The following is a 17,691-nucleotide window of genomic DNA, read 5'->3' as shown; positions in this document are numbered from 1 at the left end:
ACGAACACGAACGTCAACCGAGCCAGGGCACCTTTCGCCGAGGAAGCACCCCCGTTTCTAAGCGGACGGTCACCCACGAAGCGAGGGTCTCCACGTTGTGAAGGGTCATTGTTTTTCTACCGGCACCATTTGTACAGGCAGGCAGCTCGACAGAAGTTTTAACTAACATTTGTCGTTTCCTCACAACCCTAACTGACGGCTGACGAGCCCAAGCCGTTTTCAGAGGGAAGCAAGCACAGTTATGAAAAGCCAAGCGTGAATTACTGCCCCCGCTGCCCACGTCTCGACCGAGGAGTCCTCCACGCCCTCCACTGAACCCCTTACCTGCCTGCTGCTTCTTTGGCAAGACGCGCCCCAACCAGCGTGTATTTCCGTTTTCCTCCAGTCACGTTACTTGCAGCACAGGTTCAGCTGTATGATGCCGTTTCTACAGCATTATCCTCTCCCTTTTTCCACACGCTGCAACTTATCGCTAGGTGTGTGTTCTGACTTAACAAGTGAGCTTTCTTCCCTCTGTCTGTTGCATCTTTTCTGCTTGGGTTTTTTTCCAGAGTATAGTTTGTTAAGGGTGGGGTCTTGTGTTGTTGTTTTAAAGATTTAATACCGTATTTTTTTCCCCTCATTGACCCCTCTTCTGGTCTCTTTAGATCAATAATAGGTACAGTAATAAGGTAAGCAACCATTACTTTCATTAGTCCTTGATTTCAGTTCCTACATTGCCTTTAACAAAGTTCTGATCCATCCTGCCACACCTAAGACAAGCTGCAAAACCCATCCTAGAAACAAAGAAGGTAAACTAATAGCCAGTACATCCAATACAAAAGGCAGCTACTGCACTCCCCCCACCCTTAATTTTTCCTGACATCAGTTGCCTTTAAAGTGCCTAGTTTTAGAACCGGAAACAAATGCAGCTCTTTAAAAATGTGATTGGTTTTCATCTAGGTTTTTGTTTGTTTGGGTTGGGTTGGTTTTTTTTGGACAAATTTGCATTTCAGAAGAATTGTGAAGCTGATTCAGGGAAACAGGCCATAAGACATAGAGGCAAACTTAGAAATCACAAGTCACACACATCCCCTTCTTGGATTTCTGCGCTGCCTAGATTTTCTTTTCCCCAGTAGATCAATCAAAAAGCAGAACTCTTTGCACTGCACTCTTACATGCACCACTCTATTTACATGGGACATCCACTACAAGAGTTCTCTGTTCAGAGCTGTCCAGGCAGTACCTGGACCAACTCTCCAACACCCAGTTTCAGAAACAACATCGGAGACATGAACTGCAAGGAAATAGGTACACCTCATGCAAATTAAAAAGTGTAAGTTCAGTAGGTACTGTATCTCTAGATACATTGTGCTACGTCTATCACGTAACATAACCGTACTCACTCCTTTTGTACTCCTCTGAGTACGCAGTTACCCTACCAGCTTCAGTAGAAGCTAACCACAGTGCTGAGTACCAACTTAAAACATAACTTGGAGGACCTGCTTTAGTTTACTGTTGGTCCATCTGCATCATGTCACCCCCTCCAGTTAAAAGAAAACTGAGATATCAGCAGCTTAACAGTACCATGGACCATGATGTGAAATTTACACAAAGTTGGCAGGCACAGTTAGCTTCAGGTTAATGATAACTATAACCTTTTCTCAAACACAGAAAGCAAGAAAGTTGGCCAGTACGCTTGAACTAATCAGTTGCTGCTGCAGCTGCACAAAAACAGCCGTACACTCATGATACTGCATTTTTTTCTATCTTTAAGGTGATGAGGTAACAAAGTAGACATGCAGAGTTCACATACACAAGAAAAGAAAAAAAAAAAAGGACTGCAGTTCTCAGGAAGCCCTTTATTAAGTCAAGGCATTAAAGGAGAAACTACTGTTATTCACCATGCTTCTCATCTTGAGGTGGTTCATACTGAGCCAGCTGTGGATTTAAAGAGAGGAATTTAGTTAGCTGCAATAGTTCAGAGACACTTTCTACATTAAGAAATGTAGGAAAATATTTAGTCTGGAAGTGTTCCATTTGCTCTGTGCATTTTAATCCATCACTGATATTTATGCAAGTCCATTTTCAAGTCAGGCAACAAAGTAACCCTTCCCTCAGAGCATCAATTGGTCACGTTGTATAATCATGCAGCTGTAACAACTGGGCTTTTAAAATGCACTTTCAAGCATATAGGCCTTGCCCTTAATTTTCCAGTTTCTTGTTCTAGGTCTCATTAAGTGCTTTTCACCTCAAATAGCAGCTGATAATTATCAGTGCCTTATAAGCTTTGATTTCACTGAAATATGACTAAATGAAACAGTCACTCTCACAGCAACAGCACCCAAACTAACATTTCCTGTAATCAGTCTAGCTTTCATTATGCTTTCTGGAGAGAACGGCCTAGGCAACTATGCACTAAAGTATAACCTTTACTTGTAAAGTTGTTTCCAAAGAAACATATGGATGTGTTTACTTGACCTCAAGCTTCAAAAACAATTCAAGCATTAGGACTGAGTCTCTGAAATATGCCAGTCCAGTTTCCTCAGGCAAGATTCTTCCCCTGTCCTGCAAATTGCAGAGTAAGTTACAAATAAACAAAGTACATTTTAAAAAAAAAACCAAAGATACCCATGTGTTTCTCATAGCAACACTAAATTACAGCAATCACTATGCCACTAGGAAGAACCGCTAAAATGCACTTTGTCATTCTTGTAGATATTACCACAAGAGATGGCCAGTACACAATCCAAAGTCAGTTTTCTTTTCCACAAAGCTCCTAACTATATACTTCCTGCCCCCCACCCAAACACCTAACATTCTGACCAATAAATGTAAGGAAAAGAACAAACCTTCACAGCGGAATGCAACAGAACACCACCACCTAATTGGACATGATTCCAGTTACCAACAAATGCAGTTAAACACATGTATTTTATGCTAGAGGACAATTTCAAAAAAAAGGAACGAAGCTAAATGGTAGTGTTCTCTCTGCATTCTGTCCATGTGAACTTCTAGAGTATGTCAGAATGACAGGCGGAAGATGGTTGAGGAAAGAAAGGGAAAAAACAAATACATTAATACTGGAAAACACATAAAGAAAGAGGCTGAAGTAAAGTAAAGTACAGGCTGAAGAAGATGAAAGCACAAATAAACCCATGATTATGGAAAGGCTTACTTTTCTGGAAGAAGTTTTGACTTCAAAAGATTTCTTTAAACAAGGACCCAGGTTACTCTGCTTTCATGTGTCTACTTACTATCGGTTGCATTTTTAAGTCGGCTACGCCGAGTGAACTGCTCGTCTATTGCTACTCCCCCTAAAATTCTGCTCTTTGCCATATTTCCTAGTAAGAAATAACAAATGTAGCTGTAAGGACTCACAGTGGGTAACAGAGGAGAAGAATTACTAGGACAGCAGGAGGACACTCCAGATGTGAGATACAAAGGGGCAATACCCAAGAACCCCTTCTCCCAAACTAAGGTGGGGTGGTTGTCTCCCAGTAAAAAACCCATAGGGATGTTCACATCTAACAACGGCCATCCTCTTCCAACAAATGCACGGAAACCTGTAGTGGCATGTAAGCTACTAGCTTATTAAGGTTCTCAAAGGTTTCCTTCTTCAGTGTTGTTAACAGTTAGTGCCCTCTTGTAGGGGGAAGTTGTTCACATCTCGGAGCTGTTTCAGACAGCCTGTAGACCCATTAAAAATTGGCTCTGCCTTAACTAGCACTTCATATCCACTGTTGTTGCAGATAGAGGAATATCAGGGTCATTTTAGCTGAAAAGTGCAAATTACTGTTCCATGTGGATATGAGTGCCTCCACTAGTAACGTGCTGCCACATACAAGTCTGCCAGGTCACACAAACTAATATATAATATTCCTCCTTCAGGTTGCCTTTTGAAAGCTTTTATAATAGATACATTAGCTTTTTTATTTTTTCAAAACTCTTGTGGAAGCATGAACTACATAATATCAGACAACTTAAACACATCCAGACAGGACTGAAGACATGGGATTAGCCTAGCTAACATATACTTTCACTAAATAAATAAAATCCCTGATTTAGCAATACTATTCTATGTTATAGAATACAAGAAACGTCCCATCAAAAAATAAATCTTTACTACAATGAATTCTATCGGCACTCCTCAGCTAAAAGGCCAAAGAAAGCAACAACATTTATCAGTTACTCTAATGGAAGAAAGTTAGCTGTATTTTAAGTATTGAAAGTATTTTTCTTCTTGCGTAATATGGAACTACTGAGGAATACTAAGTAGTCTTTTACCTTGGTTTTCAGCTTTTTATTCTCTTCCAACACAGCTTCGTATTTTTCTTTCATCTCTGCCACTTCCAAGCGAAGTGCTTCTACTTCTGGATTCTCAGGAGCTGAAGCTCCCAGGTGATGCTTCAGAAAGCTGATATTTAGTTGTTAAGTATTTCTTCAGTTAGATAGCATAACCACATTTTCATTTTAACACTTATGAAGTTAGTGCTGCAATACACATAACCAAAATTGCATTAAACTACTTAATACTACTACAGTGCTTTTCATCCTACCGATGAAGTTATAAAAATAAGAAAGCCTTTCAAGTTCATTGATATATTCCTTAAAAAAAAAAACAAACCCCAACACAGAAAAAAAACCAGAAATCCCCAAACCCCCAAAAAACCCACCCAAGATGTCAGTACACACGGGCCAAATTCTCATGTTTTACTACACCCTCCTCTGTTCCTCTCTTAAATGCAGAAGTTTTGAAGAGTTAAAAGGAATAACAACAAAAAAAAGCAATAGCTAAAAAGGAAGGCTGCTTCAAAACAGCAAGAAACAAAAACCATTATTTTTCCCCTCTTGTATTCTTAAAAAAAGAAAAAGTATGAAGAAGCTGACTTCAGAAGCCACAGATACTATAAGTACTCAAACATAATGCTGCAGGTCTATGACATTCTGAAAAGGCCTACAACTTAACTTCACAATTGCTGGCATACTGATACGCACAGTTCTCTTGAATACTGTCAGACTTTGTTAGCTTGTAAGAATGCAATTATCAGCTAAAATGCACCCATAAAAGCCATGTTCTCAACATAAGTCTTCTAAACGAGCCTGTCCAGTTCACCTACAAGCCAGAAGCAGTACTGCCGTTTCATGTGAATTTTCTACAAACAATTCACAGAAGAGAAAAAGGATACTCCAGTGCACTGTTTGGTTTCTCTGGCTCTTCATATAAGGCTACCAACACTGCAAATAGAAAATATTCAACAATTGCAAGAGGTTTATACAACCCTACATTTTTAAGACATGTACCAACAGTCAGAAGGCATACAAGTTACATGCCACATTTATAGCACCTTTTTGTTGTTTAAAAAGATTTTCACCTACATACTTCAACATAAAGAATAGGTCTGCTGTGCAGGAGGGAGCAGAGCGTCCCATCCATTAACAGCTAGACATAAGTTTTGTTGATCCCCTAACCACAGTCTTTAACTATTCTGGCATGGAACACAAGACAGCCTGTACAATTTTTACATATTCCACACACACCCCTAGTATTGACTTTCATCAGCAAAATTGAAATTCTAACTATTTTGACACGCTCCCTTCATAAACTGTTACTTTCATTTAAGCTACGTCTTTGAATTGCAGGACATCATCAGCACTTCCATAACGTTCATCCTAAAAGCAAATCTCCATAAAACACCTGCAGTTACAAAACTAAATGGCTACCGTCAGAGTAGGTGACACTGATCGTCTTTATGGATGGGTTTCTAGCTTCCAACAGTGCCAGAGAGGTCAGGCACAAGCAGCAGTACCCTGACAGCTTAAATAAAACTAGCCATACACATACCAACTCCATATCTGGAGAACTTGGTCACATGAATGAATACTCAGGAAGTTCCCAAATATAACCACTCCCCCCTCCCCATAGAAGCACACAGACAGCTATAGACGATGTCTGCTTTTATAAATATTAGATGCCCTTCTCCCAGTTTCAGATGTCCAAACTACGCAACCAAATTGGTTTTAAGCTAAGCACTTAAGTTAAAAACAAAATTAGGATGCCACACTGCTTGGAAGATTTGTTATGCCATCCCATAGGATGCTTAATATTGTGATAGAAAGAAATCAAATGGTACCCATGCACCAGGCCAAGAGTCTTACTATGGCACCAATTTGCTTGACATCCTCAATCTGTCGCTCACTCTTTAAACAGTGTATTTTCCAAGCAGGAACGTTAACAGATTTTCTCCACATACTATTGGAAGGCTCTCAAAAAGACTTCAGAAGGATTTAAAAGATGCTAAGCCATACAGGAAGCCAAAGCATGCATCAAGTTCAGTATCATCATTTTGGCCATTCAGATACAGGTAGTCACTCTCAGAAAACTTACAGGTTCATTAATTTTAGGAGAAACACCAAGCTCTACCCGAGTAGAGTGTTTTTAAGAGCACATTTCCTATTATTTCATCTCAAGCATTTAATTTTTCTGGAGAGCTCTGGCTGAATAACAGCCGCCAAGAAATTCAGCCGTTTTCAAAAACAAGAGACAAACAGTTTGGCCGAGTAAAAGAGGTCTCCAACACACCACGTAAGGTGAAAGGAACCGCCATGCTGTCTCTACCGTTACGGTTCCACGCGCGCCCCTTCACAATCGACCCACACGCAACAACCGCAGGAAGAGCCAGAAAGAAGCGAACGCTTTGCGCCCCACAGGCCACGTTTCCTGAGAGGCCCCCGCCCGCCCGCGGCGCGCGCTGCCTCGCCGCCCGGCTCGGGCTGCATCCCGACCGCCGCACCAAGCTTCCCGGGCGAGCTCTGCTGCCGGCCGCCACGCAGACTGAGGAGAAAGAGCGACCGGCTGGCCGGGACGCGCAGCCGGCGGAGAGCGCTGGGGCGGCCCGAGGGGCGGCCGCCCCACAGCCGAGCCAGGGCGGCGGCTGCGCCGCGGGGGCGGGACGCCCCGAGGGCAACGGCCGCCGCCCGCGGGCCCCTCGGGCAGCACGGCGCGGGCCGGAGACTTACCCTTGGTGAGCGTGTCCAGCACCCCCGACTTCTCCAGGTACCGGCGGAACTGCTCCCGCTTGGAGTCCGCGGCCTGAGGAAGGACGCCCACACGGTCAGATCAGCGGCACCCCCCCCCCCCGCTCAGCTACGGCGGCGGCCCGCTGGACCCGCCGGGCCCCTCTCCGCCGCGGAGGCGGCACGAAGGGCCGAGCCGGCGCCAGCCCGCGGCCTGGCCCCCCCGCGCAGGCGGCACGGTAAGCCACACCAACCCCGCGCCGCCGCCGATTCGCTCCCTCCTACCTTGTAATGCGCCATCTAACCCTCACCGCGCGTGCTCCCAGCCTTGCGCCTGCGCCCTACTCTATCGCGGCGCGAGGGCTTCCAGCGGTTACCATAGCGACGGGACAGCGGCAACGCCCTCGGCCCCGCCCTGCGGGGGCGGGCACTTGCCGCGGCCGCCGCAGTGTGTCGCCGCCCTCGTCCTCTTCCGGGGGTCCTCGCGGCCCCTCCCCCCCCCCCCCCCAAAGCCGCCGCGGCCGCTGTCCCGCCCTGCCCCGCTCACACGCCGGGTACGGAACCGCGTTCCGGAGCCAGCGGTTCTGGGGTTCACCTCACCCCGGGGCTCCCCGGGGGGAGGGCGCGCTGCCGCGGCGGGAGTCACCCGGGCCGCGGGGCGGGGCGGGGCGGGGCGGGGCGGGGCGGGGCGGGGCGGGGCGGGGCGGGGCGGGGCGGGGCGGGGCGGGGCGGGGCGGGGCGGGGCGGGGCGGGGCGGGGCGGGGCGGTACGAGCCGCGGCCGGCGATGGCCGTGCCGCCGAGCGGGGAGGCACAGCTGCGCCCGGTACCGCGGCGTTCGGTCAGGTCGGTTACTGTGGTACTTGTGGCCTGGGCAGTAACTGGAACTGGCGGGAGAGTCACAGGAGAAAGTTGCTGCAGCTGCAGCGCTGCCTTCCCGAGGGGCTCCGAGGAGTTACACGCATCGAAAGGAAAGGCTTTTGCCTTAGCCGGAGTTCAAAAACGGATGCGGTTATACCGGGTTAGTTTCGTGAAGCGCTGTAGTATCTACTGACGGATAAAATCTGTTTATTATAAAAAATTTTTAAAAAAACCAGCAGAATAATCTTGCAGCTGCAATGTTAGGGTCTTTTCACATTTTTTTCTGCACACTTTTTGGCAATATCTTCAATTTTCACTTTCTGTTTCCTTTCTGTTGGCAAGCTGCTGTGATGAACTAGAATGTTTGACCCATGTCCGCACCAAAAAAAGTTAATAAAAGTCCTCTGTCAGCAACAGAGAAACAAATTATTTTTTCTTGTCTGGAACCAACAGAATGCAATGTCGTATCCCATATGTAAGCATCTAAATGCTCATTTTCTATTATTTAGGCAGTGGGAGCAGAGTTTGTTAAATACTAGGCTTTTTATTACAGAGACATAAAATGCAGAACATGCATTAGCATGGGTATTTCCCACAAGAAACCTATGCATCAAGAAATGCAAGAATTAAAGCCACAGCAGCAGTATTAACTCAGCTAAGTCATGCTATACATTTATATCCATTCCTGTATATTACACAATGTTAAATTTTACAGTGTAAGCAGAATTATGCAGGACTGTATTTACATGTGTGAGTGATAATAGAGGTGAGAAGAATAGCTGCTGGAGAGAAGTCTACAGTGCGTAGTTTAGTTGTATTAATGCGTATTTCTTATGGGCATAGGGCCAAATTAATGCTGCAGCTGCTGCAAGCAAAAGAGCCTTTTAGGTTTTCTCAGGCTCCTTTTTTTCTTACTATTGTACAGCCATCAGCCAATCTGAAACATGACTGGCTCATAAGTATAATGATAATGCACATCAAGAATTTAATGATGCCGTAACATCATGATGCTACATCTCACAAATTATTTTTCCAGTACACATACAGTAACTCCAATCCACTAGTAAGAATACACACTTATACACTAACGCATCCCAGATGTGACTGCCTCACGAAGCATGCACAGCCTGTCAGTGCTGTGCGACTCAAGTAAATGTATTTCATTCATAGAAGTCTCAAGTACAAATGTAAGACGGTGTTTTGTTCATCTTTCCCTCCCTTATTATCTCAAGATGTTTCATGGAACTTGCCTTACGCTATATGGACTGAGGCAGCAAGTGGATGAATGTCCTTTATTTGTTTTATTACCCCCATAACAAGCAGAAACGGAAATGCTCCTTCTAAACAGTTATACGCATTCTTTGAATTAAAAGTTTGCCAGAATTCAGGGGACAGACAGACCCCGTAGCATCCAGAAAAGGAGTAGTCTTTCAGTTTGATAAACCTTTTATGTTTTTCGACATTGTAACTGAAAGTAGGAAGGTACCAACATTTTCTTCTTTTTTTTTTCTTTCCTTTTTTTTACCGTAGTAAGGCCTCTGGTTTGTGAAATCCAAAATTTCTGATTAATAACTTTCAGTAACTTGTCTCCTGAAAAAAAAATAATTGCTATCTTTTTAGTTTTATGCAAAATCACAGTATTAAAGCTTACAACTCATTTGTAATTCATGATGCTTTAGAAATGTAATAGTTTATCTAACAGTAATAGTATACTATGAGAGATTCACTCTGATTTTTCTGCTGAGGAAGTCAGTGGTGATACACTGAAAAAAGCGTACCTTGGAGTCAAAGAATTAGTGATTCATGTATCAAATGTTTTGTTCTTTTTATATTTAACACAGTTCAAACAACGGAATATGTTTGACATTCTCCTTTCAGACAGCTGTCAAATGTCTATTTGAATTCTCAGAGAGGTTAAGCAGGAACATGTTTACCTATAATTAATTTCTCCAGAGAGAGCCAGTGCCATCTTTAGCCTAATTTCATTTACTGGTCTTCATAAAATATATTGTTAGACTGTAAAGTTTGTCTTCTACTTTTATTCTGTCTAAATAGTATTAGTTGTGGTTTTATGCCTGACTTTTCCTAATACGTGGAGTTATACACTGTATGTTTTCCTTTTTAGCTGGACAGGTAGTGTAGAAGTTACACACTGAGGTCTAAGCCACCCTTTCATTACAAAGGAAGTAAAGAGACTGTTTAAAAGTTACTTAGCTAATATTCAAAGGGCTACACAACTTTTCTATCTATGTGAAACAGCTGGTTAAAGTTGAACGATTTAGCTACTCTTACACCGAGGTCTTGCTTATGTTGCAAAGTTCAGTAATTATCCTGGCATTGACTACTGTGATTCACAGGTTAACTCACTCTATATTTGCAGGTCAGTGGGGGCACGCCTGCTGCTGGCATTACTTGACAGTGACAGTCGCCTAGACAGAGAGGAAGGCTTAGGACTATCACAGTTTCTACTTTGTTTAGATTCTGAGCTCACCTCCCCTGTAGAGTCAGGAGTGTCTGGTCGGCTAGAATTTTTTACACCAGCATTATATGGAGGTTGGGCTTTGTTGGCACTGAAACTGCTTTGTCTACTGTTGCTGTTCTTCGGAAGAAAATTTGTTGAAGCACCTGCACTCTCAACCATTGCTGAGCAATTCCAAGACGAACAGATTCCATGTTGTCTTCTGAAACCAGTAATAGGAAAATTTGCATCGGGTTGCAGTGAAGTTTGAGGTGGCATTTCAGCAAAGCTTCTGAAGCACATGCTTGAAGCTATATCTGCATTCTGAGTACCACCAAGGAAATGTTTCTTTTCAGCTTCCTTTTGAGCATCATGTGCTTCGGTCCCAAGCTCGCCAAGGAAGCCTTCATTATTATTTGTGCTGGTATTTTGAGTCTGATTGTCTAAAGCATTTGTAGCCGGCCTTTGCTTTGGTGATTTATTTTCCTGATTGCGATGGGTGTAATTGCTGCTGTGTTCTGTACAGTTATTCTGCACAGACTGAAACATGGGAGGAGAATTTAGACCCGGGTAGACCACAGCGTCGGTTTGCTTTTCCATTAAAAAGGAATAACCACTAAGTGCAGAAGGAAGAGTCTTTTGAGGGGTGGTGGATATTCCCAAAGAAGAGTGTGGTATCACAGAGTATTTCTTAGATTTGTTTACGTAGAAATTGTCAGGATCATCCTTGTTTTTATTCGGCCCGCATAGTCCCATTTTAATTTTTCGGAACCCTAGATGGATAATTTCTAGGATATTTAAAAGCAGTGATACAGTCGCTATTGATTGCATGAATAATATGAACACTGTCTTTTCTGTTGGTCTAGATACAAAGCAGTCAACTGTGTTTGGACATGGATCTCTCTGACATTTATAAAGGGGATCTAGATGAAAGCCATAAAGAAGATACTGCCCAATCATAAAACCGACTTCCACTACAGATCTTGTGAAAATATGTATCACGTAAGTGCAGAGCAAAGAGCCTCTCAGGGGTGCTTTGTTTAGTTTTCTTTGATCCAGCTGCCGGAGCTCTCTCTCCAGCCTTTTCCGATTTTCAGTCATTTCTAATTCAGTGCTTTCAAGTTCCACTCTTACCTGAGCTTTCTTTTTTTGCCTCTCTTTTTCCAAGGCTCTTAGTCTGTATAAAGCATGACCCATGTACACCAAGGAAGGGGAAGACACAAATATGACTTGCAAGACCCAGTATCTTATGAGAGAGATGGGAAAGGCCTCATCATAGCACACGTTTCTACAACCAGGTTGCTCAGTATTGCATATAAATTCTGATTGTTCATCGTTCCAAACATCCTCAGTTGCCACTCCAAGGACAAGCATTCGAAATATGAAGAGGATTGTTAGCCAAATCTTTCCAATAATGGTGGAATGAATGTGGACCTCCTCTAAAATGCCTCCGAGGAAATTCCAGTCTCCCATGGTTATACTGCCATCTTAACTCTAAAATGTACGAGAGAAAAAAGTTTCAAACATTGTAGACGCTGCAGTCCTTCCTTAAGGAATTATGAAAAAAATGATGCTGGGAAAAACCATTGTATCTCACATTGTAACCATGGCAACATGACCCACAGCTCACTGATGATCTAGATATTATTCTCTCTGATCTACAAGATGGAGAAGTGCATCATCTGCCTGTGTTTTAATTTATCGGTAAAAGACACCCTGGTAAGCACATCACTATGAGGTATTAAGCACCCTCAGTCTGCATCAGATGATTAGGAACTAAGGTGCCTGACTTGTAGCAGGAATTTAAGAGCATTACGCAGTCCGTTTGAACCATCATCTGATAGCAGTGTGAGAGTGGTATGTTTATATTTAGGACACTTATGAAGGTAAAGCAATATTTCCTGGTCCTCCTTTTCAGATGTTCTGAGCCCCACATTGCAGCTGGAGTTACAGTAATGTCCAGTTACTGTTTTGCCACAAAAATCAGTTATACATACTAACTCAAAAGGGAATAAAATATCTCACTGAAATTGCATTGTGAAATGAAAAATTATATTTAAGCATATAATTTGGTGCAAAGGATTGCTTTTTGTTTGCAGGTGTCAATGATAAACAAATAAACAGAATCACCGTAACTGGTTCAGTTTCCTCTGGTCAATGATACCTGCATTTGAAATACAGAATAGAGCGCCTAAGTGCAAAGCATTGCCATGTTTGCCCCTGATTCTAGGAAAAATAAATTATTTCTGCAAAAATTCTCTACCAGCATTTCCCAAAATGATTAATATGTACCTGTAATCGCTCATCTCCCCTTTCTTTTGTACATTTGTTTCTTTCTCTCTTACAGGCTGCTACATTGTGGACAAGATTTAAAATTCCTTTTCAGTATTTATGTTATTGTATACACTAACAAAAATCTTTTTTATGTGCGAGGATAACTGGTACATCTGTAGGTTCACCAGTATAATTCAATAGAATTCAGTTATACTAAGAACAGAATAATCTGATTTTTTTTTTTAGGATAGAGGTGGTTTAACACAGTGTTTTCTGTTTAAATGGGATTTATTTTCACCCTGTAAAACAGGAGTGTTAAGAAATCAAATGGAAGTTGCAGTCTTACAGCTGCCCTACCGATGACTATAGAGGAAATTTTATGTTAAGGCAGCCTATACTAACCATGAAAATTCTCTTGCAAATCAGTATACAAATAGGCAAGTTAGACATTTTTTTAAAGATAAGCAAGTTAAAAATAAATGGCAAATTAAAAATAAAACATACCTTTCTTGACAACAATGTGTAAAATGAAAAATCTGCAGTATCCGATAAAAAGTTATAACCCCTGCCATCTTCCATCCGTGTGAGTAAATTTCACATTATAAGCAGTTGATTTCACTACAGGAGCAAGTGATGAAGCACAAGCTTTGCACATTGAATTTATATTTGCTAGGAATGGAGGGGGGAGAAAATCAATCTGTTGCTTAGTCTGCTACCGCTCCAAGCGTAATTTAACTATGAGTGGTCTCATTTTAAAAAGCTAGAAATGAAGAATCTGCAGCTCTAAGTTCATTCATATTATCCTCCCTTTTGCCACTCCAGCACCTTCCAAGTTTTAAGAACGTTCTCAGCCTCAGGCAAACAGAATAAAAGAAAACTTTCAGCCTGAGTTTTAGTTTACATCTTAGCAGCAGCAAACATTCAGCTTGCCTATGCAAAAGTGAAGAAGGTAAATCTCTCCAAAAGCTACCATTGCAAATTTCTGCAGACAGTCTGTTCTCCTAGAATGGCTTAGCGCCACACTCCTGATGTAAAAACCCGATGATAGTACTTTTGGCCCCTTCAAACTCACTCCCTCTTCATAGACAGCATCTGTCCTCATATTCTACGATTCTGCGTGTCTTGTTTATTTTCCTCATGCCATCTTACTTGTCATACTGACTTCTTTAAAACACCTCTGAATGTGGCAAATGTTTTACACCATTTTCCCTGTCCATATAAGCTAGTATTTCTTTCTAGGGGGAAGTCACTGTCATTCCAGTCTAAGTGTCAGACATACTAAAGATGGGAGTCATTCTTCTTCATAGTGGTACTTATGTATAGACCAGGTGACACAAGTCCCCTTTTTACCTCAGGCCTTCAGCTACCCCTCCACATTACCTCAGCAGGAAGAATACCAAGAACAGGCAGAAATATTTTCCAGTATCAAGGAGCACACAAACTGCCTAGTCTTAAAGAACAGAGATTTTCTAGGCGTTTAGGACCACAAGGGCCACATATATTAATTGATATAATTGTTAACAGGTTACAACTTACTAACTTTTTCTTTTTAATTTCTCCCTTTCCTATTCCTTTCTTCACATCAGATGGATCATTGCAGCAGAGTTGCCCTGCGACTTGGGTGAATAAATGTTGGGGTTTTTTTACTGAAGAATCTGCTTATGGTAAAAAAAATCAGTAAAGCTATACAGTGTACATCCTCCCCATGTCAGCGTGCGGCAGAATTAGGAACAGGACCTATGACTGCACCTGTACTCCACAAACTTACCATTCTCTGTGTCTCCCTAAAGGAGGTTAAAGATGGAACTACTGGAACAGAATGACTACTCCACTCCCTATCCTAAATTACCCTTCACTGAGTTTAAAAGAGAAAAGGTTAATGTGGAGAAGGAGAAAGTGGAAGAATGGTGGTGGAAGTTCTACAGGCTAAAGATACATAGAATCACAGAATGGTTTGGGTCAGAAGGGACCTTAAAATACTGCACAGTCCAAACCCCCTGTCATGGGCAGAGACATCTTTTGTTAGATCAGGTTGCTCAAAGCCCCAGCCAACCTGAGTTTGAACGCTTCAATGATGAGGCATTCACAACTTCTCCAGCAACCTGTTGTTGTGAATAATTTCTTCCTCTGCTGACATAAAGAGTAAATGCTATCTTTAAAAAGTCCACCCAGCACTTGGGGATAGATCACAGCTTGCAATGTGAGCTGATGCATGAAAATTATTTAAGAGAGCTTAAAATCTACTCAACTTTTTTTGAGCCGATCAGACTGCTACAGTGCATTTCAGGGACCAATGGTAGGCAGGGGAACACCCTTTCAGACACTCTAAACTTCAGGAAATGCCTGCCAAAAATGTTGGGGAGATGGGTGGGAAAGGGACCTCATTTTAGAAAAGGAAAGACATGGAAAGAAATATGCTTGTTTTGTGTACAAAGATTGTCCTGGTGCCAGCATTAGCAGCACAATGGCCACGCATACGGCCTTGTTAGGCATGCCTGGTATTAATGTGTAACTCCACCGCTGGGATCAATGTGAGTGAAGATGTATGTACACATACTTCTTGGAAGAAGTACTCATCACCATGTACCAGTACGTAACGGGTAGCTACGTAGAAGATGGAGACTCCCTTTTCACAAGGAGTCACATGGAGAGGACAAGGGGGATGGACACAAGTTGCTCTTGGGGAGATTCCGATTGGACACGAAAGGGAAATTTTTCACAGTTAACCATTGGAATAATCTCCCCGGGGAAGTGGTTGACTCTGCCACATTCAACACTTCCAACAGTCGGCTGGACAGGGTGCTGGGCCATCTTGTCTAGACTGCTCTTCCTAGAAAGGTTGGACGAGATGATCCCTGAGGTCCCTTCCAACCTGGGATTCTCTGATTCCGTGAAATATAGCTCACACTATAATGCTCTTTCAGATGATTCTCCTCAGCACCCTGCAAAAGTGTATCGCTGACCCAAGTGTCCTGTATAGGATAAATAAACTTCCTCTGCTGTAAACTCTAAAAAGCTAATCATTATCTTTTAATTTTGGTGCTGAGGATCAGTCAATAGGTCACGTCCGATTTCACAGTTAAATGACAGCTTGCCTGGAAGTATTCGATCATTTTGGTGAGCTATCAGCCTACAGCCAGCTGTTTCTATTAAGTACTTAAAGCAGGTTTCTAAATATATGTCTCTTCTATTGAGTATTTAAAGTAGGTTTCTAAACATTTTTCTGCTATTGGTGAAAAAAATTTAGCCCATTGAAGTGGTGAACAGACACTCCCACACACATACCTCCTGCAAAGATGCTGAAGCTTTGTTGGAAAATCCTCAGTTTTCGGTGAGACTGACTACAGTGGCTGGAGATCTACTTCTATAAAAGATAAATGTTAAGATAAACACTTAATGATCTGCACATAATGTTCTGGGATGTATTATCTTATTTAAAATGGTATTTCAGTCAAATGACAACTTGACAGGTCAGGAGGGAAAATGAATTCAAGCACCAATGACAATTTTATAGTGCCGATGCTGCTCTTTACCTTAGTCCAGACATTTTGCAGATGTGTCTACTTATACGAACTGTCATACCAACATTCAGTGTTTAGCAACAAAATACTTAGTGATGTAATAAGAAAATACTAATTTTTCTCCCAGGTCTAGAAGCTACCTCGCTGGCTTTTCCTCGGTGGTATGTTTGCTGCAAAACTTTAATGACTCTTGTTGTCTTAGCTTAGGATCAAATGCCACAGGAATCATTCAATCATGGAAATATTCTCTGAAGATCAAGACCTTTTCATTCCTACTCATCAATGATGTGCACTTTATGTGTACAATCGATTTTTATTTTCTACTGTATTTGTCTGACCCACAATAGCCAGCCACATAACTAGAGGCGCAAACATCAGTGATGTGTCCCACAGACTTTCAGGGTAACATGGACTCACTCTCATAGTTTTCTTTCAGAGTGAAGTTAGGATCACAAATGATGGACTGCAATAACGAGAAATTTGGACAACTGTACTACTCAATATTGTCTTTAGGATTGCTAAATCCAGCGGTACCGTGTTTGAAGGCAGACCAGAGAATACCCTACAAAGACTGAGGCACACGCTCTTCACGTTCGTCTGTTTTCTGTGCTGGCTTATAGATTCACTTTTGCTTGCTAAGATATACATGCAAATCAGTAGGTGCAGATTTGTGTTTTCGCTTTCACAAGCAAAATTTCTGAAGATGCCTTGGCATTCATCCAAAAGGTTTAAGATGGTTTTTTGGTCACTAATTGGCTATTTTTAAGCTTAGATATCATGCTGTATGTCCACTTGGGACTTGCCTTTTCCCCACAGTTCTTCACTATGTTGAAAAGAGCGTCTTGTACAGTAGGCAGGATACTTGTACCCCCCAAATGCTCTATTCCAAGATGTTTACAGAACACTCAGAAACCAGTTTCTTGCTATTTAGGAACCGATTGTGTATATGTTCTGTACATCTGAGGTGAAACCATTTAAATTGCAACCTTACAGCTGAGAAATACCCAATTGGATGAGCCCTGGCATCTTTAAAGAAAAGGTAATCTCTTTTCCTTGAAGAGAATTTGAGCAATATGCCAGTCAGTTTGGTAGCTTGGACTGCACTTGTTCATCATGTGGATTATAGACTAAAACTCATAAAAACTATTTCTTCTGGCCACTCTGTGAGGAATTTTCCAGTTAGTCTTTAGGATGAGATTTACTGACCTGAGCAAGTGGGTTTTCAGGCATTGTTAGCAGCTGCAGAAGTAGTGTTCCTCTTTGTCAGAAATGCTTTTCTCTCTCTTCAGCAGGTACTGGTTTCCTTAAGAAAAGGCTGGTTGGTTATTACAGGTGTCAATGGCTCTGGATGTTTGCCTGTGGAGCTGCAAGGACTGAAAATATCAAGTTATTGTCCCTAATGCAGATGAACTGGTTCTTGTGGGGTTACACATAGATTGGGTGGAACAGCATTTTATTTCAATAATTGGGATTGATTCATGCCTATGGTCATGATAGTACAGCAGCTAAAACCAAGCCTTTAAAAAGCAACTGTCATGTGTTCCTGGTGTCCATCTGGATCTTCTGCTGAGATTCCTAGTGAG

General features: G+C 42.3%; 2 protein-coding genes across 2 annotated transcripts; both read right to left on the bottom strand.

Moving 5' to 3' along the window:
- Positions 1–1,821: 1,821 nt before the first annotated feature.
- Positions 1,822–7,419, bottom strand: MYCBP (MYC binding protein). Its single transcript, XM_064471237.1, has 5 exons — positions 7,282–7,419; positions 7,000–7,072; positions 5,169–5,217; positions 4,267–4,396; positions 1,822–1,920 (listed from the first exon to the last, which is right to left on the bottom strand). The coding sequence occupies exons 1-5, from the start codon at positions 7,294–7,296 to the stop codon at positions 1,876–1,878; spliced, it is 312 nt and encodes a 103-aa protein (XP_064327307.1). The 5' UTR covers positions 7,297–7,419; the 3' UTR covers positions 1,822–1,875.
- Positions 7,420–9,214: 1,795 nt separating this feature from the next.
- On the bottom strand, positions 9,215–11,793 carry GJA9 (gap junction protein alpha 9). The gene has a single exon (XM_009501330.2). The coding sequence runs from the start codon at positions 11,784–11,786 to the stop codon at positions 10,224–10,226; it is 1,563 nt and encodes a 520-aa protein (XP_009499625.1). The 5' UTR covers positions 11,787–11,793; the 3' UTR covers positions 9,215–10,223.
- Positions 11,794–17,691: the final 5,898 nt, after the last annotated feature.

This window comes from Phalacrocorax carbo, chromosome 22 (assembly GCF_963921805.1).
Source record: "Phalacrocorax carbo chromosome 22, bPhaCar2.1, whole genome shotgun sequence".
In the NCBI taxonomy this organism is placed as follows: domain Eukaryota; kingdom Metazoa; phylum Chordata; class Aves; order Suliformes; family Phalacrocoracidae; genus Phalacrocorax; species Phalacrocorax carbo.
The sequence above is the reverse complement of the archived record's forward strand: the minus strand, read 5'-3'. Positions and strand labels throughout refer to the sequence as shown.

Coding starts and splice junctions, on each gene's coding strand:
- MYCBP (XM_064471237.1), bottom strand. Junction 5,218..6,999: donor GCTGGACACGCTCACCAAGG/GTAAGTCTCCGG, acceptor TTCTATTTGCAG/TGTTGGTAGCCTTATATGAA. Junction 4,397..5,168: donor AAACCAAACAGTGCACTGGA/GTATCCTTTTTC, acceptor ACTAAATATCAG/CTTTCTGAAGCATCACCTGG.
- GJA9 (XM_009501330.2), bottom strand. CDS start 11,786: ATGGGAGACTGGAATTTCCTCGGAGGCATTTTAGAGGAGGTCCACATT.